Source organism: Triturus cristatus, chromosome 5_1, assembly GCF_964204655.1.
Source record: "Triturus cristatus chromosome 5_1, aTriCri1.1, whole genome shotgun sequence".
Lineage (NCBI taxonomy): Eukaryota > Metazoa > Chordata > Amphibia > Caudata > Salamandridae > Triturus > Triturus cristatus.
Genome location: NC_140587.1, coordinates 492,308,594 through 492,333,403, shown reverse-complemented (window position 1 = coordinate 492,333,403; position 24,810 = coordinate 492,308,594). Strand labels below are relative to the sequence as shown.

Sequence of the window (24,810 nt, the reverse complement as noted above, 5' to 3'; positions counted from 1 at the left end):
ACACTCAGATGAAATCCAGACTTCACATCGGCCCTTCCTTTCACCACAGTTCCGGAATCAGAAAGGGGCTACTACAGAACTCCTACAGGGCAATGACATCAAGCCGTTTAACAATCAAAACAGGAGTTTCGTGTCCCAGAAAATTTGTGACATATAAAGGACTGATCTCTCAAACCTATCAATCATGATCCCAAGCCTAAAACACCTCACACCTACCAAACTAGATGGACAAGAGACTTGGGGATAGACATTTCCCCAGAGGAATGGGACATGCTGTGGGTGGATATAACCAAATCCCTGCCAGTATCCCCAACAAGAATAAGCATACAAACAGATGTTCCAATGGGATTTCATTTCAACCAGACTACAGCGCATGTTCCCTACAGCCTCCGACTGTTGGAGATGTGACAAAGACGGGGCACCTTTCGACACATACTGTGGGACTGCATGCACCGTCATTCAGACATTCTGGAAGGAGATCTTGAGAATACATCAAATCAACCATTGGGTTACCCACCCGGGCCGAGCCATGTGTAGTCCTCCTGGTACTGAAACCTACCGAATTGGAGGGCATGACTGGGTTGGACTGAAGTCTCATATGCCACATGATAGGGGTGGTCAAACAATTGATTACCTAATATTGGACGAAGAAAGACCAGCTGTCAAGTCTTTTCTGGTTTCACAAGGTGAGGCAACAGATATAGCCAAGGAACATAACAAACACGGACAAGCCACTCACTTGATTATGGCACTCCTCATACACTACATGTTGAGACTCGAATATATCACAAGTATACCTTAAAGGCTCAAGGTGCTTAAAACCTTTGACTGTGAGTAGGGTTCAGTCCCCTTTTGCATTCTTGGATGCTACAACCACCCTACCCACCCCCCAACTCTCTTTCTCTATCACTTCGCCAGGTCGTCTATTCCCCATCCCCTCTCATTTTGCCCTGGGAGGGCCTTCTCCAACTATCCTCTCTGCTTGCCTTGTGATCCACCCTTTGGGTGGGCTGATTTGGAATAGTGATTGTGGAGGGGGGATAGTGCCTGGTGCATGTTGTTTGCGTATGAACGTTTGCTGTATTGATGAGTGGACTTTCGTTTTTATTCCTGTGTTCTTTCCGTATGCAAACTCAATAAAAAGATTTGTTTGGAAAAAAAAAGCCTTCAGAAATTCACACAAAAAAAACAAAGGTTAAACTGACATGATAGGTTAAATTGTAAGTTAAAATATAATATTTAAAATTTAAAAAAATACTGAAATTCACTGTTCATAGCTAAATCAATTAACTATAACTTGCACACTCACCATGCACTGCATATGACCTCATATATGACCTCATAAATTCAATTCAATTCAAAATACGCTTTATTGGATTTATAAATAAATCATAAAAGCACAGTTAACCCCTTCCCTGCTCAAGACGGAACCACTCCGTAATGAGCCACGGGCGCCGTGTGCTCATGACGGATTGGTTTCGTCATGCTGCGGCCGTTGGCGGCCGCTCCGCCCACGCGGCGCTAATTCCCCGCCCGTGCGGGCGATTAGCGCAGTGGGCGGAGTCGTGACGGAACCACTCCGTCATGAGCACAGCGCGCCCGTGACTCATGACGGAGTGGTTCCGTCACGAGCATGGGGGCGCCGCGCTGCCCCCAAACCCCCCCAGCGCCGCGGCAAAATTCGTGCCGCGGCGAAGGGGTTAAAAAAATATATATACATTTGGATATTTACATAACAGACATTTAAAAAATAACCAGATTTCCACATACAGAAAATTATCAGACATATAATAATAAAAAGCTTGGCTTTTAAGAAAAAACATGATTCATCATACTTTATCACATTTCATTAAATAGGATTTATAAGAAATGCTATCATGTCTCCATTAACATAGGTCGATTTCACATAGAGTTCCTAAACCTGATAATGTTTTTTAAAAATAATGCAACGGATTTCACAATCATTTGGTCATCCAGGAATTGTAATTTCATATATGCTACACGGCATTGTCATAGACCTAAACATTTTAAGATGGGGATTATGAGCCTTTTCCTTGGAACTGAATACAATTTACAAAATAAGACAGTATGCAAAGTCGATTGGCGTGATATATCATCACATGAGCACAGGGCCAGATCTCTTGACCACTCATTTATACTTGGATGGCTAACAAGTCTGTGCAGCACCTCCAGGTGAAAACGGGTCAGGAGCCTTCGTTTAAAACCTCCCTGGACTTGAACCAAGTATGGCTGAATGCCTGGGCATGTTAACATCAGCTGGTTATCAATAACAGTTGTTTTTCCACTTTCTTTAGACCATCTCTTATCCTGTAAATAGGCCAAACAGTCTGCTTTCAATGTCTTTCTGGGGATTAAAGCCATACTCTCTGGTTTCTCATAATATTCGGGGTCGCCAATTTCAATGGCAAGTTGTCTAATATAGCGGAGCCAGGGGAGGAGGGAAACCCTATCCAGTTTTAAGCAATCCTCAATAATTTCACGATTAAAGCTGGTATCTCTTCTCACACCCAGACCTTGTGCCAAAGCAAAATAGGGTTAATTCTAATTACATCCGAGATGAAAGGCAGACCAAGCTCAGACTGACAGATAAAATTAGCAGATGAGCTTGGAACAGCCAGAAAATATCTTATGAATGCGTTCTCACTCTAGTGGATGCGCATCCATAATCCCCCATATACCTGCCCCATGCAGAGCTATCGATAAATACTTTGATTTATATATCTTTAATAGTTCAGGTTCTGGTCTGCAGCCCAGTTTTCTAGAGAAGCTGAGCACAGCACCTATAGCTCTTGAAAACACCAATTTCCTTGCTTGAATGGCAGCGGACCATGTCCCAGTGCGATCAAAATTAATCCCCAGGTATGACAACGTATTAGTACATTCAATTTTATCTTTTTTAATGAAGATATCACGACATTTAGAGGACTTCTTTCCGCATTTCATTATAAAAGTCTTATTAGTGTTCACACTTAAACCCCTGTCATACATAAAAGTAGCAAAATTAGTAACTGTTCTTTGTAATCCTAGTTGGGTCTGTGCCATTAAAACCGCATCATCTGCATAGAGTAAAACAGGAACTGGTCTGTTATTAATAATCGGATAGTCCTGGCGATGATCTATCAAATACTGGCCAAGACCATTAATATATAAACTTAAAAGAAAAGGAGCGAGCACACATCTTTGTCTCCCTCCTTTCCTTATTGGGAATTTTGCTGAGCATTCACCGTATTTGCCGAACCGCACCCTTGCCCCTGCGTCTCTATATAATTCTCTCATTAAAAAATATTAGTGTAGGATTGACTCCCATCCCCTCCAATATGGTCCATAACATTTCATGTTTCACACAGTCAAACGCAGAGCTAAGGTCTACGAATGACAAAAAGAGCTTCCCCTCCTTTGCCTGTGTATATTTACTTATTATTAGAATTAAATTTAGACCCTGCTCAATGGTCCCAAGACCAGGTCGAAACCCGTATTGCAGGTTTGAAAGGATGCTAGTCTTGTCTGCCCATAACTGTAATTTATTTAAGATAACCCGCCCTCCCATTTTAAGGAGAATCAAGTAAGGAGATCGAGCGATAGCATAGAGGTTCGTTTCTGTCCCCCTTTTTAAAAATCGGTATCACAATAACATCAAACCATGAAGCAATAAAACCTTGATGGCAGCATCTATCCAGGACATTAGTTAGTAGTGGAGCCCATAACTGGATGTTACTTTTATACACGTCCACAGAGAGTCTGTCTGGCCCTGGGGCTTTACCACCTGCACTCTCATTAATAGCCTGGATTATCTCCTCAACAGAAAAATATATATCTAGGGGAAATACAGTATGCTGTGGTATCTTGGATAAACCTGGTGATTCCAGATCTTGTTCAGTTCGGGGTGGTTTATCATCAAGATAATGTGGTAAAACGTTGCACCCATTTATCCTCACTTATTGCAGGACACAGCCTTTTTAGGTGTAAGTGTGAGCTCCTCTCTCCCATCATGCCCAGGATGCCCCATGAGGATGCTGATGGCCCATCAGTCACACCTAATCACCCCTTGTGTGTGACTGTCTGGAGGGAGTGCACAAAGCCCAGCTGTCACCCACCCTAGACGTGTATTCAGAGACAGGCAGAAGGCACCATATGGCTAAAGTAAGAAAATGACAACTTTCTAAAAGGGAAACAAACGCAGCTGCGATGCACTCAGGTAATCTAGTTTGACAAAAATGTTTGTAAATTCCAAATTGTCAACAATCTTTAACAAATCACATGTGCATCAGGTTGGGGGCTCTGCGGGCCACCAGGTTCAAAAACTGAAAATTAAATGCCCAGAGGTGTGTCTGGGAATACCCGATGCACTACTTTAATACACTATCCAGTGTACATAACATCATCAATAAGTATGCAGTAATAATCCACAATTGTTAAAATGCATTGAATCAACAGTAATCCACAAAGTTTTCAATGAATCAAGAATGTCAAGTCCATATCAGTTGATGATTCCAAATAATTCTTCTTTATTGCTGAAGAATGCCAATGTGGATATTGTTTGTAGAAATAACAAATTATACAGCTTATGATTAGAAAAACCAGCTTAATTTCAAATCTCCCAATGCATTTCGGGCTTTCCAAATCAGCCCTTCGTCAGGGGTATCTGTGGAAGATAACAATGGCAGTTTGTGTACATTCTAAATCATAACATGAATTCAGACATTCTGGCTCTTAGGAGGGCAAGACAAAATGATTAACTAGCAGTCTCAACCTTAATCAAAGAAAAAAGAAGAAAAGTAAAAAAGTGAAAACATCGGTGCAATACTGAAAGGTGAAAATCCAGCCGTCACCAAAGTTTATTGACAACATAAACAATCGTGCCACCATGCCAAACGACTGAAGTAGTGAAAATACATCCAAAAAAGTATAAATACCTCAAGCGGTTAGAGAACGGGACCTCTACCCCAAATCAACATAAAACCAACGCCGAGCAGGTTAAATATCCTGAAGGAATTAACGAAGGACACTAGTGAAATTTAAAAAACATATCTCAGCCGATGAAGAAAGTCTGTGAGCCAACAAAACAACGAGCCTTACCACAATTCCTTGCGCAAACGCGCATGAAGCCAGTAAGCAAAGTATGGGAAACGTCTGTGAAAAATAAATCAAAAAACCCATCGCGGGTAGAAATGTGGGCATAAACGGTCATAAACTACACGCTGAACGCTGGACGTTATCAATAAATCTGTGCTTGGAAGCCAGTCGAAAAGTTAATCGAAAAAATTAATTAAAAAATTAACCGTTCAGCTTAAGAGCTTACCCAGAAAAAGCAAACTGCCGCTGCTTGAACAAACGCCGGCTCACACACGCGTGAGGGGCGAGCCGGTACGTGTATAAGCATACCAGTGCGAGGAGTATGGAAATGAAGGTAGGACTTGGTGAAAAGAAAAGAGTTGAAAAAGTAGAGACTAGAGTGGCAGCCATAATGAAATGGAGTACACCCTGGTGAGAGCTACAATTAAAGTGACACCACAAAATGGGAAGTGAAACATGAAAAAGTGAAATAAAACCATCATAGCACAAATTGATTAGTTGAGAGCAGCTGATTTAATCAAATTAATAAAAATACGGTACAATAGATGAAGCAACCTGAATAAACACAATCATAATGAGCCTGTCTTAATAGAGCACCAAGCTGAGAGATGCATAATAAACAAGAATAACAAGATTTTGTAAAAAACAGAAGTGACACAATTTTTTTTATAAAAAACAGGATAATTCAAATTTGTCATTCAACCCCTTGGGGGACAATCATTGCATAAACCAAATCCAGTGAGATTCACGCTGTGATAGAATTTTAGACATATTTCTACCTGGAATGGCTTCAACAGTTTCAAGAACCCCAAATTGAGCTGAGCAATGGTATGTTTAGCAGCTATTTTTTTTTCCTAAAGAAAATAATAAATAAAAAATGGTCCATCCTGACATCGAATACATTAACTTTTGAAAAACCTATGTTCTCATTTAAAAGGAATACAAGTCTACGAGATCTACTAGTACACACTGACACATACACACCGAAGATCACCAGTCAGTCAACCCTCTGGAATACACCTCAGGTCACGGGACACTATCCTTGTGGCACATGTGTTGCGTGTCCATTCACAGAACACACCAAAGAGATAGATCTGGGGTTACATTCCCCTTGGGAACAGAGAACTCATACGAACTGCAACTCTGAAGCAGTGATCTATATGATCAAGTGTCCGTGCGATCTAATGTATATTGGCATGACAAGCCGAAAAGTGAAATTACGCATTAGTGAACACAGGAGCACAATAAGACGTGCAATCACAGCAACTAAATTGACTGCACACTACAATGAGAAAAAACACAAGGACACTGAAATAAAGTGGACCATTATAGAAAAGATCAAGCATGTTAACAATCTCCAATACAAACTTTTGGAGCGCGAACAACGTTGGGTCCACCGATTAAAAACTTATGAAAGGGGCCTTAACGATTGTATACCCTGGAACCAACTAAATAAATAGAATGTGTGTATATATCTGGGCCACCTTCCGGTTATGAGTCTATTATAAACGGAAACTAACACCATCTATACTACTTTGGGGCTTTATTCTGGTGACAACATGAGCTTTCGCTCGTATTCCTAATGATAGCATGGGCACAGGCAGGTATTTCCGCCTTTTTTCCCTTCGTTTAGGGAAAATACATATATATGTATATATAATTTTTACAACACCCTTTTTATGTACATATATAAATAAGATTGATTTTTTATTCACACTTAACAATTGCCACAACAAAGGCAGCCCACACCTCTATTATAATATATGGAGTATACCAAAAATAACTCCTTCGCAGATCCTCCAACATGAGCTGAATTCTAATTATAGCTCCATTAAACAACGAGCAAGCAAAAAGCTGAAAAAGTTAGCACACCAAGTACGCCTCAACTGTCCTTCAATAAGAACAAAAAATCATCTCTGTTTATTAAATACATGCCTTGTATCCCATAGGCAGTGATCGCTGTATAATGATACTGGTGTTATTTACCCGCCCGTAATGTATCAGCCAAAAGAAACTACATCACCCTAATCTCCCGGCACGTTGACATACGTAACTACGTTGCTTCCACGTTCCCATGGCGATAACTGTGAAAAAAAGCCGCCAATTACGGCCCGCATACCCCCCCTTTTTTTAAATCGCATTTATGCACTGCGTTGTGGCATCTATAGACGTGGGGCAAGGTTGACATTTTTGAGTGGTTGGATCTTATTTCAAGATTCCGACCGCGGCGCATACATACATCGGAACTACAAATCCCATGGATCCGCGTACGTAACTAATGTGATGACGTATACGGAAATGCGCCTAGGACGCACGTCCTTCCAATCTGTCTCCATGACAACCCACGGGTTCAAAAACAGGGCCCCTTCGCTTTTCAAAACGCGAAAAGCCGGGGACCGGAGCCAAGTAGGTGTGCATGCGGGGCAGGACTTTTGAAGAAGTAAGTCTGAGTAGGATAACTTTCAATACGATCCCCAAGCATTTTTCAATCCTCCTTTTCTCCATATGGGAAATACGAGAGATACTTAATTTTGTTAGGTCAGACAATAACCACTCGTCATATTTGTTTCCCTTAACCATCTGGGGTCATTAATGTAGGGTTTGACTACAAAGCTACCCCTAGATGCTTAACGATCCCCTGAGATACAGAAACCATTCGAGAATCGGGTAAGGGACTAAGATTTTATTATTCATTTTTTTGCACAGAATCAGGAGGGATAAATCATAAATACAACATGATTACGATTATGGCTATTCTTCGCACTAACACTGTATGAATGTGGAATGAATGTGAGGCATGGAGTGTTACACTAGTATAAACATAGACGTACTGACACGAATTGAGATCAGTTTTTGAGTACCACAGCCACCCCACCAATCATCTGTCACTTAATAGTATTAAATGATGACAAGCACATGAGTGGCACAGGTTTGGAAGCAATTGATTACCACTATGTCATAGACACATATTGGCACTAGTGGTTTATTAATTAGTTCCAGAGCACGCAATGTGGGACGTAATCTGGAAGAAAAACAGTGACATTACTATAAAATGTATGTTGTTTTTGTCTTTTCGTTTTTCTCTGTTGTCTGTCTTTTTATCTTTACAGATGGATCACTACCCGTGATTGGTAAATCATCAATCATTGTTACAAGGAGCAGCTACTCTGCCCTTGATTTGCATACAGGATAGGGAAACCCCCTTATATCCTGTCTCCTAGGGAGGCCAATAATTAGCCCTGATGAAAGTCCAGGACCTATATGGCCAAAATAGGACTGAAACATGTTGGCACTAGGGTCTTAGGACCATAAGACTCCTTGTAAGACCCAATCTTTAATTTTTAGTTACCCAAACAGACCCAAGAATAAAGGGAAACCGGGGATCTGTTTGAGGTATTTTAACTTATTTAGCCCCCCAGGTCACCAACTTCTATCAAGAGCTCCCAATACTGTGGTTGAGCCCACCCCGACTTTTAGGCGTCGGGGTGACCCGATGATGAAGCATGACACCACTAGGGTGTGTGAGGGTAAATAAACAAAAAGGAAGACTTTTCCTTGCTCACCTATTGGTGAAGACGTAGGTATTTACTCTAATTAGATCCTTCACATCTCTCCCCACTGAAGTGCACCAATATCAACCACGGTTGATCCGTTAGAGTAATTTAAGTGAAAAATTGATTATATTATAGGAGGAGTTACTCTAACTTGACATCCTCTCTACCCCTCCAGGTAAAGAAAAAAAGTGTTTTTCGAATTTACCTTAAAGTGATTATTATGTTTAGCAGCTAGCCAATGTTGTGCTAGCGTAGAGCTGATGGTTTTTGTCCGAATTCGACTTTTGTGTTCAGTAATCCGCGTATGAAGTACCCTTTCAGTTTTTCCAACGTAATACAAATCACAAGGACATTTAGGGGCATATGTATCAACATCACCATTTGCGATTCTCAAATAGCGATTTTTAAGGAATCGCTATTTGAGAATTGCAAAACGGGATGTATTTAAAAAATTGCAAACTTTTTGCGATTTCTTAAAATTCCTTAATTGCGATTAGCAAATTGCGAAATCGCAATTAAGGAATACCTGCCCATTCATTCCTATGGGCCAGGAGACCCATAGGAATGTATGGGAAGTAATTCTCAAATTGCGAATCGCAATTTGCTAATCGCAATTTGAGAATAATTTCAAAGGTGCAAGGGTGTCAAGATGACACCCTGATACACCCCTGAAATTAGCATGTGTGGTCATATGGCGCACATACATGCCCTAAGGGCATGTATGTGCGTCACGTGGCACTTTGTAAAATTACAAAACGTGCATTTTTAAAAGAAATCGCAAATTAACACCAACTAGTAGTTGGTGGTAATTTGCGATTTCTTAAGGATTAATCGCAATCCTTTGGTGAGTGTTACATTTCATTTAAGAAATCGCAATTTGCGATTTCTTAAATGCTTACGCAAACTTAAGAAATCGCTTAGTTAGCGATTCCTTAAATTTGCGTTGGGAATTTGTCTAATACATCCCGTTTTGCGAATTTTTAATCGCAAACGCTGTATTTTGCGAATCGCAGCGTTTGCGACTAAAAATTCGCTTGATACATATGCCCCTTAATGACATAAATTACATGGTGACTATTGCAATTTGCATTAAAGTTGATCTTTTTACCAGTTCGAGGATGTGGCAGGCTTTTGCCTACCATTACATTATTGCAATGAGAACAATTCATGCATTTAGACATGCCCTTAGGGGACATTTGCGATTTGTTACTGGATTTATTCAAAATTTCTTTTAAATTTGATGACCTCTTGTACGCGAATAATGGAACATCAGAAAACAATCCTTTAAAATCAGACTTGAATTGAAGCAAATCCCATCTCTGTAGTACACTCTTTTTTAACAGATGAGAATCAGTTGAAAACGTAGAGACAAACACTTCTCTCGTTTTGACAGTTTGTTTTGTGTTCTTTTTCAACAAATCCTCACGATTAAGAGCAGTTGCCCTTATTGCTACCTGATCTACAATGTGAGCGGGATAACCTCTGTTTAAAAACTTTTGTTTGGAATCTTCAATCGTCTGCAAGCCTACCGCTGAATCAGAAGTAATGCGCCTGAGGAACTGAGAGAAGGGAAGGTGGCGTTTCAGTGGCCAGGGATAGAAGCTTTGATACAATAAAGCATTGTTGCGATCAGTGGGTTTCGTAAAAACAGTGGTCTGAATCAGAGGACCAGATAAAGTGAGTAATACATCCAAAAATGCAATACTACAGGATTCAATCTGATGAGTAAATTGGATTTGAGGATTAATGTCATTGAGCGACAAAAGTTGGGTTTCTAGATCACATCGTAACCCATGCCAAATGATAAGTATATCGTCAATATAGCGACGATATAATACCAGTCTCGAAGTCCACGCAGTTTCAGAAAAAATGTGTTCAGTTTCAAATTTTAGCATGAAGATATTCGCGTAGCTGGGGGCTCCTGAAAAGCCCATAGAAGTTCCATTGGCTTGGAGAAAAAACTGACCCTTCCATTGAAAATGACTATGAAACAAACAAAAATTCAAGATTTCAAGAAGAAAAACTTTGTTGGCCCTTACATCATCTTGTCGTAATAAAGCCCATTCAATGGCTTCAATGCCTTCCATGTGGGGGATAGAAGTGTACAAAGAGACAACGTCAATCGTGCATAACCATATGTGCCCTGTCTCAGGAAGGTCAATATTTTGAAGTATGGTCAATAAATGTGTGGTATCTTGAACATATGACAAGCTATTTTGGACAATAGGTTGAAGGAAAACATCGAGATAATGACCCAACGGGTCATGAATGGAACCACATCTGGAGACAATGGGTCTCAACGGGGGGTCCTTCATGTTTTTGTGAATCTTTGGAAGCATGTATAAACCCGGTCTACTAGGAAACCGGGTGAATAAGTACTCCCTGGTTTTCGTAGTGATCCACTGCATTTCAATTGCATGTGACAAGATGGAGTCCAAAATCTTTAAAGAATTATCAGTGGGATCCTCCTCTAATGGCAAATACGTGGAACGATCTTGTAGCACCTGATCAATTTTATTCTCATACATTGTGCGATCCATGACCACTAACGCGCCACCTTTATCCGCCTTGGTAAAATGAAGAGTATCATTAGATTGCAAGGATTTCAAAGCAAATCTTTCACTTCTCGATAAATTGGAAATACCTGCCAGATCAGATGGAAATTTGGCAATATCTTGTTTAACCAAAGTTTCAAATAAATCAATGGCCTTATGCAAGATGGGAGATAAAAAAGTACTTTGTGGCTTGAACTCAAAATATTCATCATCAGTTTTTGATTCAGAATCAGTCTCAAAAGTTGAAAAAAAATATCGCAACCGTAGTTTTCTCGTGAATTTGTATAATGCAACCAGGGAGTCTAAACTTCTAGATTGATAAGTGGGTACAAATGAACACCCCTTATTGAGTACTGCAACCTGATTGTTGGTCAATATTTTAGAGGAAATGTTCACAACTAATGTTTCTTTGCGCGACGAGCTGTCCCTGTTTTTACTGAATCGGTGATCTCTGCGGGTTTGGCTAATTCTACTGTTGACCGCGTAGGTGGTTGATTTGCAGCCGGGCTGGTTGCCAAAAAAGAAACCTTGGAGGTGCTAGGGGCTGTCATAGTCGTTTCGCTCACAGATGATTGGATGATCAAAGACACAGGTGGACGAGATAACTGTGTATCACTGACTGAGGCTAAACTTTCTTCAGATGAAGTAGTGGCTGGCTTATGCCAGTTTCGTTTCTGGGCATATACTTCGGCCGACGAATAAACTTCATCTAACTTATAGTCTATTGTATCACGGCGGAATTTTCTCACCTTACGCTTGTGAATCTCTTTAGCATATAAATCTAATTTTGAATTAATTTCAACAAGAGTGCTAGACCATGCTTCAGTTTCCATTCGTGAAATTAAACTCGCCTGTAAATCTTTGATCTCAGCTTCTAGACCTGTTAATATCTGAGACAATTCTTCAACTATTAATAAAATTAGGTCCAAAGAGCATTTATTTAAAATTGCGTACCATTTATCCATGAATTTTTTGTTCATCTTAAATAGCATAGACTTAATGGCAAGACGTAATCCCCTTGGTATGCGACTCGCTTTATGATATTGAATTTCATTATGGCTGCCACTCTAGTCTCTACTTTTTCAACTCTTTTCTTTTCACCAAGTCCTACCTTCATTTCCACACTCCTCGCACTGGTATGCTTATACACATACCGGCTCGCCCCTCACGTGTGTGTGAGCCGGCGTTTGTTCAAGCAGCAGCAGTTTGCTTTTTCTGGGTAAGCTCTTAAACTGAACGGTTAATTTTTTAATTATTTTTGTCGATTAACTTTTCGACTGGCTTCCAAGCACAGATTTATTGATAACGTCCAGCGTTCAGCGTGTAGTTTATGACCGTTTATGCCCACATTTCTACCCGTGATGGGTTTTTTGATTTCTTTTTCACAGACGTTTTCCATACTTTGCTTACTGGCTTCATGCGCGTTTGGCAAAGAATTGTGGTAAGGCTCGTTGTTTTGTTGGCTCACAGACTTTCTTCATCGGCCAAGATATATTTTTTAAATTTCACTAGTGTCCTTCGTTAATTCCTTCAGGATATTTAACCTGCTCGGCGTTGGTTTTATGTTGATTTGGGGTAGAGGTCCCGTTCTCTAACCGCTTGAGGTATGATACTTTTTTGGATGTATTTTCACTACTTCAGTCGTTTGGGATGGTAGCACGATTGTTTATGTTGTCAATAAACTTTGGTGACGGCTAGATTTTCGCCTTTCAGTATTGCACCGATGTTTCACTTTTTTACTTTTCTTCTTTTTTCTTTGATTAAGGTTGAGACTCCTAGTTATTCATTTTGTCTTGCCATCCTAAGAGCCAGAATGTCTAAATTCATGTTATGATTTAGAATGTACACAAACTGCCTTTGTTATCTTCCACAGATACCCCTGACGAAGGGCTGATTTGGAAAGCCCGAAATGCATTGGAAGATTTGAAATTAAGCTGGTTTTTCTAATCATAAGCTGTATAATTTGTGATTTCTACAAACAATATCCACATTGGCATTCTTCAGCAATAAAGAAGAATTATTTGGAATCATCAACTGATATGGACTTGACATTCTTGATTCATTGAAAACTTTGTGGATTACTGTTGATTCAATGCATTTTAACAATTGTGGATTATTACTGCATACTTATTGATGATGTTATGTACACTGGATAGTGTATTAAAGTAGTGCATCGGGTATTCCCAGACACACCTCTGGGCATTTAATTTTCAACTTTCTAAAAGTGGCATTTTCAGAATTACAATTTAAAATCCCATGACTTAAAATTTTACAATGTGATTGGAGAGACACCAAACTTTGGGTTTCCATCTCTTACCTATTGGAAGTTACACTTATAAGATGTAATAAGGTAATCCCAATGTTCACCTATTGGAGAGATAGGCCATGCAGTAGTGAAAAACTAATTTAAAGGTTTTTGACTACCAGGAAATGTAAAACTTGAAAGTACATGTCCTACTTTTTAAATACACTGGACTCTGCCCTTGGCCTACCTTAGGGTGACTTATTTGTAATATAAAGGAAGGTTTAGGAATGGCAAGAGGGCTAAGTTGCCAGGTCGACATGGCAGTTAAAAACTGCACACACAGCAGGGGCAGCCAGCTTGGCTCGCAGGTGGGGGAGCGGGTGTGGGGGCCGCGGGGAGTGTCATGGGGGTTACGTGGGGCAGGTCATGAAGGTTGCGGGGGTGTCACGTGGGAGAGGGAGCGGGGTTTTGAAATAAAAATATAAAAACTTAACTCAAGGCCGGGTCCCACATCATCTGTTCTCTTACTCTCCTGAGCCTGCTTCCAGGAACAGGAAGCAGGCAGCCAGGTTCCCACCCTTAAGCCAATCACAACCCTCCAATGGAGAGTTGTGATTGGTCTGAGCACCTTGACATGGTGCTCAGCCAGGGCGGAGGGGTGGCCATGTTGTCCACGCAGGCTGTAATGCACCCTGCATGGAGAAGATGCTATGTGCGTATGACTGTTTGGCCAGTCCGAGAGGGCCAACCAATCACTCACATAGGGAGTGCAAACCACTAATTATTAATCGTAAAAAAGAGAAGAAAAGACCATACTTTCATTGTATTGGTCAGTTTTGGGGCATCATCCTTTGTTATGATCCACCAAAATCAACTATCATGTATTAAATTTACTCGATCTTCAGCAGTCCTTTAAGAACGAGTCTAAGCTACAAAGTCTAAGACAACTACATCACATAAAAGGCCAGGAGGAGGATCTGTCTCACCCGGGACGCGTGCTTAATACATGGCTAAAGGCCCCCAAACTCTCTTTCTGACAGGTTTTCCATGTCGGAAAGCCCGGCATGGAAAGCCTGTGGGAAAAAGTGCCTCATAATCCAAAAGCCGTCTATTGGGATTACGGGCCGGTCTCCGACTCTAGGAGCCCGTCGGAATCCAGCCGGAATGACAGGCCGGTTTTAATTACGACAGCCTAGATTATAATTAGGCGGTCAGAAGTGAAACCGACGATAAGTGTCAGAAAGCCTCCGACCTGAGGTCGGGGGCTTTCCGAGACTCATCGTAATCAGCCCCTTAGTCTGGCACAACATTTGGAAAGTAGGATCTAAACAGGGATGCATTGCCATTTTAAAGATTTTACTCAAATTAGTTATTGACCAGAGTTAATTGGCTGCCAAACTAAACTGCATCCTTAATTTCTATCTTCATTCAGGTTTAGCTTGAGATCTAAATGAGCTTCCTTCATATTTTGTATCTTTCTAACCCACAGATCGCCAAATTCCGCAGTCTCCATCACTCCAAATGTGAGGACAATAAGGCTTGCCTCATGCTCTCCACCTTCCGCCCAACTCAGCCTCTGTTGAATCGGGAAGTGAGAGCATCCATGAATTAAAACGTACAGAAGTTTGCCCACCTTCAACCTTTTTATGATCTTGGAACGCAGTTTATGGTAAAGAAATCAATCAAATTGATTTGTATAGCTGACTATCTGACTTATAAACAAAATGCAATAAATTATAAAGTCAAATCTTTGTTTTGTTGAACTCTTTTTTCCTGTAAAATTTAAGGGTGCATCATTCAACAAATACTGACAAATGAAATTGGTTTGACTTTCGTATAGCGTGTGTGTGTGCACGCGCGCATGTGCGCACATGCGCGTGCACTCAGTGATGCAAATTTGGCACACACACTGACCTATGTCATGAAACAAGTGTGTATGTAGAGAGAGTAACATACCGACAGACATTTATTCACACAAATACACTTAAAGACCATATAGACCCAGGTATATAAACCACTAAGACGGCATCTACGCACAGTGATCAGACCACCTGACTTGAGTTGAAACATACACACAGACCAGCAGGCATGTGCTCGATTTTTTGGTTGCTTGCATAGCACTTTCTAATGTTATATAAAATACAATGGGATTCTGTAATCCACGCAGAGATGCCAGTCTCTAATTTCTTTATAATCTGCAATTTGTGAAACATCCAGTTGCCGATTATATAAAAGATGTCAGAACTTGAATTTTAGAAGTTGTTGCTGTTGACTTCTGGCGTCAAAATGCCTATAGCCAGAGTCAGCAGCTAAAGTTGAAGGCATGAGCATAGGTAAAGCCGCTGTTTAATGCAACATTGCTTTTCTTTCTTCTGGTTTATTCTTCTAGTTTACAAAGAGAAGCATAGAAATGTGTTATTTTTTGCACTCATTAGATAGTTAAAGGAAAGCTAGAATCTATCTGCATGTTTCTACACATTCTGAACCACTGCAGCTGTTAGCAAAACATATCTAACAAGGTTTTGATATGTTTAATTTTGCACTAGAGGTTTTAATTTTTTTTCTTCATATTTGCAAACAGGCTCTCTCCATCATATGAAACAGCTGCATACTAAAGATTTAAGTGGTTTGTGGGGAAGGTGATGATGGGCCATGTATTACATGGAATAAAGTACCTCCTGGAGTACATGATAAGAATATTGCAAGTCACCCAGGAGTTCCATAGCCTTATAAAGAAACTCCGCTTTTGTCCTTGTTCCTCTATGTGGTTATAGAACTCTGTGAAGAAGTTGCTGACACCAATCTGTCAAAAATCTTCTTTATTCAGGACATACATCATCCAAGGTCTCATCCACAGGACAGCAGTCTTCAACTGTCCCCAACAGAGACATCATCAAGCAGATGTCATTACATTCTATTCTTTCATAACATTCCATGACCTGTCATTGAATACCTGCATGCTATGCAAACATATAGCAATATCAAGGATACCACACACCTCCCCCCGAACCAACAATAAAAATACAATTGTAAAGATGTGAAAACATTAAATACACTAACTCATAATCATGCAAAGAAGTAGAAACACTGACAGCGTGTGTTAACGTTATGGTCAGTCTAACACAAAGTCATGGAGAGCAGCAGGAACTCTAACAGCACGTGAGCTCCTACGCAATAAGGCACTACTATCCCTTTGTGTGGACTTACTCACCGGTCTAGAAACCTTGCCAACACGCTCAGATAAGTTACTAGAAATGGGTGATATCCTATTTAAGTTCCAAATGCGTCCATCATTAAGTTTAACCGCATTATTAAAAAGTTTAACAACTTTAAAAGGAGAGGAGAACTTTGAGCCATCCAATTTATGAGGGAGTCGTACTCTAACACGATCACCAACATTTACACAGGTGTGAGCCACAGCATGCCTAACATCAAACTTACTTTTCCTTTGTAAGGACTTGGCACTTTGTCTTGCTAGCATTTGAGCATTACTGAAATTTTTGGTCTCAGCCCCTTTCTCCCTCATCCAGGATTGGAACAAAACACTATTAGGAGTGCGACCTCGAAAGAGTTCAAAGGGAATCCCACCGGTAGTGGAGTGAGGTGTGATTCTGTAAACCTTGACTCTCTCATGAATCCCAGCTACCCAGTCTTTCCCTTGCGCCTTGGCTAACTGGATGGACTCCTTCAACACTCGGTTGAATCTCTCCACCATCCCATTACATTCAGGATGATAGAGGGAACAACGTTTATGTCTAATGCCTTTCTTTGCAAAAAATTCTTCCATTTCATTCGAGACAAACTGCACCCCGTTGTCAGTTAGCAGAGATTCAGGAAACCCTTCTCTACCAAATACCTCCTCCAAGAACCTAGTTACATTACTGGTCTGTATGCTCTGTGTAACCTTTATTTCTGGCCATCTAGAGAACATGTCTATAAGGACCAGAACAAAAAACTGCCCACTCTTACTGTACACAGGCCCTAGAATGTCCAATGCCACATCCTGCCAGCATCGTATGGGTGCTTCACGAATAACCATGGGTTGTACCCTGGTTTTGCATACCTTGTCAGATATGTTACAGTCAGTGCAATCCCTTATCAGTCGTTCCACAACTAAATCCACACCAGGCCACCAGAAATGTAAACGCACTCTTTCTTTTGTCTTTGAAATGCCCTGATGACCTTGATGAGCAAGGTGAACAATTTTTTCCCTAATCAAGGACGGAGGAATTAATCTTGTCCCTCTCCACAAAAGACCTTTACTCACAGACAGTTCATTCCTCACATTCCAATACCTACGAGCATTTTCGCTCAAATTTCTCAACAAAGGCCAACCATTCGCCATTAAACTACAAATTTCCAGCAAATCCACATCCTCAGACATAGCATCCCTCCAATCTTTTTCAGTGACAACACCCTCAACAACTTCGCACACCTTAAATTCGTCAACCTCCCATGAGTCTTCAACACCCTCAACACTATCTTCATTTTGTGCTGGAATCAACCGGGACAGACAGTCTGCTACTTTATTGTCAACCCCTGGTATATATTTGACCACAAAATCAAAGTCTTGCAGCGCAATTACCCACTTGCAAATCCGTGATGAGATTGCATCAAGACTTTTGTTGCAAAATACATCTTTTAAAGGCTTGTGATCAGAATGAACAGTAAAAGTATTACCCCAAAGAATTTTTTTTAATTTCTTGATGGCCCAGAATATGCACAGTGCCTCCTTCTCAATCACGGAATAAAGAAGCTCAGGACCTACCAGGGCTCTTGAAAGGAAAAGTATGGTAACCTCTTTCCCATTCTTGACTTGCTTGAGAACCGCACCCAAACCACGTGAGCTTGCATCCGTTACCAGTATAGAGTTTGATGTGATGTCAAAACTCTGGAGAGAGGGAGCAGAATTAAGGGCCATCTTTATATCGTCAAATTCCAGCTGACACTTGGAGGACCAGATAAATTTGACTCCCTTTTTTAAAAGAGATCTCAAATTGGGAGTACGGCAAGCAAACTGTGGTACAAATTTATTATAATACTCCGCCATTCCTAGAAAGGTAACCAGCTCATCTCTGGACTCTGGAACCGGAAGTTCACTTATAGTTTTAACAAGACCCACCTTGGGTTTGACCCCAGTAGACGTTAAACAGTGACCTAGATAATCAATTTCTGTAAGATTAAATTTGCATTTATTTTCTCTCAAGGTCAAACCCCTCTCTGCAAATCGTTGCAAGACAGCTTTCAATCTTTGATCGTGTTCTTCTTGTGACGATCCGTACACTAGTACATCATCCTGGTATATTTTAACCCCATGAATCCCGTTCAGTACATCTTCCATGACCCTCTGAAACACCGATGCTGCAGAAATCAATCCAAATGGCAGCCGTGTAAATTTGTAAGTTCCAAATGGGGTTATGAAAGATGTAAGACTCATGGACTTTTCATCAATTTTGACCTGGTGATACGCAGCCCTTAAATCTAAAGACGAGAAAACACACGCATCCCCAAGCTGTGTTAACATGGTTGTGATGTTGGGTAACGGATATTTATCAGGTACAACCTCACGATTGAGAGCGCGCAAGTCCACACATAAGCGAACCTCTCCGGAAGCCTTGCGTGCCAAGACTACCGGAGCCAACCATTCACATGCCTCAGTCTCCACAATGATACCTTCCTTTCTTAGCTTCTCTAATTCAAGACGCATTGGCTCTAGCATGGCCAAAGGTACGTTACGTACCTTACAAGTAACAGGGTTTGCCTCTGCTTTTAGAGTTATACTGTGAGTAAACCCAGTGAGACAACCTAGTTTATCACTGAACACTTTTCTAAATTGGGAATGCCATGCAGTACTTGATTTATCTTTATAAGACACAGAGTTCAAAGCACTAGAACCATGAGAATCATCTCTAGAGGAAGTACCTAGGTCTCTTAGAACTATACACGGGTCACAGCCAGGAGCTAAAGACACTCCTAAATCAGCTTGATGAAACCAACTTATTATGCTGTCGCCTCTGCAGGAGATGTAAATTTTGCCTGCAGTTAACCTTCCTTTATATTCAATATCGCCTAAAAAGTACCCAAATAGTTTTATAGGCTGCCCACCATAGGCTAGAGGTTTGATGTCAGGCTTGAATACCTTGACCTTACCACACAATTCCTTATCAAAGAACGCTTTCGGTATTAGTGAGATTTTAGCACCTGAATCAAAAAGCATTTTGATGCAAGAACTGTTAACACATACATCGTCTAGAGGACCCTTACATTTTTTATCACCATTAGGTAGATAGACCTCCTCACAGTCCACATCATCATAGTCTGAGTTACTTTCTTCTTCTACTATTATCTCTTTAACGCGCTTACCCTTATTCACCTTTTGCGATTTGCATGCTCTGGTAAAATGACCCACCTTCCCACAACTAAGACATTTAGACTTAATCGCAGGACATGATTTGTCATTAGCTAGATGATCAAAGGCATTACACCGGTAACATTTGAGCTTACTATCAGTTTTGGGTTTAGCAAAACTTGACGAAGACGAGGAGACTCGTTGTGAGCCAGAAGACTTGGGTAAAAGCTTGAATTGAGACTGTTTTTTACTGACATGAAGCACTTTTTCTTCCGGGACACTCCTTTCTTTTTTTTTTATCGTCTCAACACATACAAGAGAATGTTCTATTCTTTTTGCTATGGCTATGACCTCATCCAGGTCAGGATCATCCTTTTGCCAAAGTTCATCTTTTATTTTCTCGATGTTGCAGCCGAGCATGAACTGATCGCGTATTCGCTCCTCAAGAGAATCTTCAAACTTGCATGTGGCTCCCAACTTCCGAAGTGCAGTTACATAAGTTTCCACCGATTCCTCTTCTTTTTGTATTCGTTTTCCAAATTGATAGCGTTCTAAAATTGTACTTATCTTTGGAAGATAATGTTTGTCAAGCTTTTTTATATTTATCTCAAATTCATTTAAGTTTCTAGACTCTTCTTCGTTTAAGTCAGGTAGGTGTTCAAAAACGTCTTGGCCCTCTGAGCCAAGACAATGTAATAAGAGTGCAGACTTCCTCTCAGCGCTGAGTGACACGCCACACACCCTTGCATAATTTAAGAATACTTTCTTCCATTTAGACCACCGAATAGGTGGATCGCCAGGATCAGAAAGAAAGAATGGGGCGGAAGTTACATTTTGCATTTCTATTTTCTTTTAAGAAAAAAAAATGAAAACAGCAAGAATTTTAAATAAGATAAACTTGTGAATGACACCTAAGGAAAAACAATTTGGTTAAGAACAGAATATAACTCCGTAAACCTGGAGATGTAATGTGACAGCAAGAGCCAAGTGATTCTAACTGTAAAACTATACAAATACTATAGTTTGTTCCGTTATATGCTAATAAAACACACTAACAGGATGTAATATAACCTGGATTATAACAAGAAAAGACTGTTGGGGGGACATTGCGAAGCAGCTTACCTGGCTGAAGGACGCTCCGCTGCGCACTCTGCATCACCCGGGGGCCCGAGGACGCTGAGATCTTCATCTGGGCCGCCATTGACCGCGCTGGACGCCGTGTAGGGGACTACAGCCCCCAGAGTCCCTAGCGGCATTTCCCGCTTCCGCTTCCCTGCGCGCCCTGAGGCGCTTAAAACTGTGAGGCTCCCTCGGTGGAGCGGGGGACATTGCGAAGCAGCTTACCTGGCTGAAGGACGCTCCGCTGCGCACTCTGCATCACCCGGGGGCCCGAGGACGCTGAGATCTTCATCTGGGCCGCCATTGACCGCGCTGGACGCCGTGTAGGGGACTACAGCCCCCAGAGTCCCTAGCGGCATTTCCCGCTTCCGCTTCCCTGCGCGCCCTGAGGCGCTTAAAACTGTGAGGCTCCCTCGGTGGAGCGGGGGACATTGCGAAGCAGCTTACCTGGCTGAAGGACGCTCCGCTGCGCACTCTGCATCACCCGGGGGCCCGAGGACGCTGAGATCTTCATCTGGGCCGCCATTGACCGCGCTGGACGCCGTGTAGGGGACTACAGCCCCCAGAGTCCCTAGCGGCATTTCCCGCTTCCGCTTCCCTGCGCGCCCTGAGGCGCTTAAAACTGTGAGGCTCCCTCGGTGGAGCGGGGGACATTGCGAAGCAGCTCACCTGGCTGAAGGACGCTCCGCTGCGCACTCTGCATCACCCGGGGGCCCGAGGACGCTGAGATCTTCATCTGGGCCGCCATTGACCGCGCTGGACGCCGTGTAGGGGACTACAGCCCCCAGAGTCCCTAGCGGCATTTCCCGCTTCCGCTTCCCTGCGCGCCCTGAGGCGCTTAAAACTGTGAGGCTCCCTCGGTGGAGCGGGGGACATTGCGAAGCAGCTTACCTGGCTGAAGGACGCTCCGCTGCGCACTCTGCATCACCCGGGGGCCCGAGGACGCTGAGATCTTCATCTGGGCCGCCATTGACCGCGCTGGACGCCGTGTAGGGGACTACAGCCCCCAGAGTCCCTAGCGGCATTTCCCGCTTCCGCTTCCCTGCGCGCCCTGAGGCGCTTAAAACTGTGAGGCTCCCTCCGCGTCGCGGGACGCGCGCGGGCGGCGCCGGGCTAAGCCCGGGCAAAGGGCGGGCCCTCTGTGGCCCTCAGAGGCCTGAGGAGACTGGACTGGGCCAGGGACGCTGGTTCCGTATATAGGAGTTACACGAAGCAGTGAGGGTGATATTGAGTTAACTGCTAGCCGTAGCTAATGTTTTTAAAATTTGAAATTAATGCGAAATATTAACGGACTTAACGTTATATCAATTCAGTAAGCTTTTGACGGGGGTGTGACGATTTACAATATGTCTAGATCTAAACCCTCTATGGGGCCACGTACAATGGATAATTACTTGGTCCAGAAGGTTAGTAAGATAAATTCGGAAAGACGACAGTCGCTGGGGAAAAGTAGTACTCCGCATCTAGAGAGCCCTGTAAGAGGTCTATCAACCTCTAGCACGGAGGGTGCGAACAATCACTCCGACACTAGTATCCCGGAAGTGGTAGAGTTAACAGAGATGGGACACCTCGAGCCCGCACAAACTATCCCCAATGAGTTAATAATAGATGACTGTCCTGACACGGTGGAACAATGTTTACCATCCCCAAAAGTACGGACATGTAGGAAATTTCCGATTAAAAAGAGGACACTGCGTAACGGGCAGAAACCAGCTGTCTCACCAGATAAAGACATGGAAAATATTGTCCTGAGAAAAATTAATAAGGTGGGGGCTGAGGATAGTATTGTTAGTAACATTGAGGAGATTATTGGTATCAAGATTAGGGACATTATAGACCCACTGGTTTTAAAAATAGAGGAGTTAACAAAAGAAGTTGTCAGATTGGGTGGTTTGCTAAGTAAGGCCCTAGGCAAACCAGGAGAGGTGTCTGTTGCTACTACTGTTACAACTGCTGTAACTGACACTACTAACAACCAAGATAAGAGCCAAGCACAGGGAGACCCTGCTAAGAAAGCCACAGGGAATAAAGGGAATGATAGTGCTATCTTGGTAACACCCCAAATGAGCACGCATTCAACTAGCAATACTCTGCCTGCTATAGATAACACAAATAGGTGGGAGGAAAATAACATTAAGGGCGCTGTTAATCTCCCACCTGAGTGTGCTCCTTATGTGGTGGTACTTACAAATGTGCCACCGCTAGATAACAGGGGTCTTCAAGAAACCCATGATTCCCTAAAAAACAAATGCCTGTCGTGGCTAAATAGACAATGTGGTTTCCCATTGAATTTTTCTGATAATATTTTGACAACCAGGAGAGCCAACTGGATTGGGAGCGATAGGAAAAGATTAAAGGGGGACTGTGTAATTATTAACTTTAAATACCCACAGCATGTTACTACAGTTCTCCTAAGAGCGGCATCTCTCCCAATCTTAGATGGCAATGTATGTGCCCGAGCACTAGGATACTTTTATAACCACCTTAATAACAAACGGAGGGACAATACTAGAAGTTCTACTTATCCGCTCACTTGCAAACCTTATTTTGATATTCCTACACAGAATAGATTTCTTGCACTTAGTACTCTGGACTCTAACGATTGACGCACAAAAGAGACGGGGATATGTACAGGAAGGGAAGAGGGTCCCAATTTGGAGGACTGTAGAGATGATTGTATATCTGTAACATCTGTAACAACAACTTTGGTCCCTGGATTTGTGTCTAATCAGAATGAGGCTGAGATCATACAAGAGGGTAGTATGAATACAGGTGAACTGGGCCAAACTTATGAGGCTGGCACAACGGAGGGAAACGCCCGAGGTCCCACTAGTGGGATTACCACCAGAACAGGTATATGCTCCAGGTTGGTGTGCTGGAACGTAGCTGGTCTGAAATCTAAAAGCAGAGACCCGGGTTGGAATTCCTTTATTAATAGGTATGATATCCTATGTTTTCAGGAAACCTGGTGCAAAGATAACATTGATTTTGAGGGGTTTGTTTCATATAACCTACCAGCATATGGAGAGGGACCGGGAAGAGCTAAGGGGGGTTTACTCACCCTTGTATCGGTCCACCGCCAGATGATGGTGATAAAGTATGTGCTGGTAGGTGATCTAATACAGATGATTTGGATCCGAGAAGGCAAAAGCCGTATCATCCTTCTGATCAATTACTATAACAACATTTTTGATAGCACCAGGGGCAGAATCGTAACCGAATTGGCCAATGCTATTGAGAACCTAAGTTTGAATTCCAATGAAGTATTTGATATTATCTGGTGTGGGGATTTCAATGTCTCATTATGTGAATTATTATCCACAAAGGCTTGTGGGGTTACAAATAATGCTGGATGGGAGGTCCCACACTTTGGGCATGATATGTATGGGGAAAATGTGAATACATTAATGGGGTGCCTTGACCTGGAAATTTTGGATTGCTGCAGGGATAGTAATGGTTCACCTATCCCCACATTTAGGAATTGGCGTGCCAATTCTGTAATCGATCATGTGTTGGTATCCTCCAGTATTGCCGATTGTTTTGCCCCACTAGAAATGGAAATAATGGGCACCAGTGACCACAATTGTATTATTGTGCCCATGACTTTGTGGGAAGAGAATGATAGAGAGATAGGGACTACGGTTGGAAATATTGAAGCACACCGGGTTAATGGGGTAAGGTTGAGGTGGATAGGTGCAAAAGCATCTGAACTAACCGAATCTATTATTATGAAGAATTTAGCAGACATTGTCTTTATTTTAGAAAATAGATTAGATCATGAGCGGGTCTTATCTAGTTTTAAAGGAATCAACAATGCCATTAATGCTAAGTTCACAAGCGGTAGTAGGGGTAGTAAAAAACCTGGCTTTGTCTGGTTTGACAAAACCTGTTCTA

At 42.0% G+C, this 24,810-nt stretch overlaps 1 protein-coding gene across 1 annotated transcript in view; it reads left to right on the top strand.

Moving 5' to 3' along the window:
- LOC146831112 (carbonic anhydrase 13-like) overlaps positions 1 to 15,060 on the top strand; it is a 349,445-nt gene extending 334,385 nt beyond the window's left edge. Inside the window, exon 7 of the mRNA XM_085603835.1 lies at positions 14,938 to 15,060. Within this exon, the coding sequence (XP_085459961.1) occupies positions 14,938 to 15,060 (123 nt within the window). The remainder of the gene's footprint in view (positions 1 to 14,937) is intronic.
- The last annotated feature ends 9,750 nt before the right edge of the window (positions 15,061 to 24,810 follow it).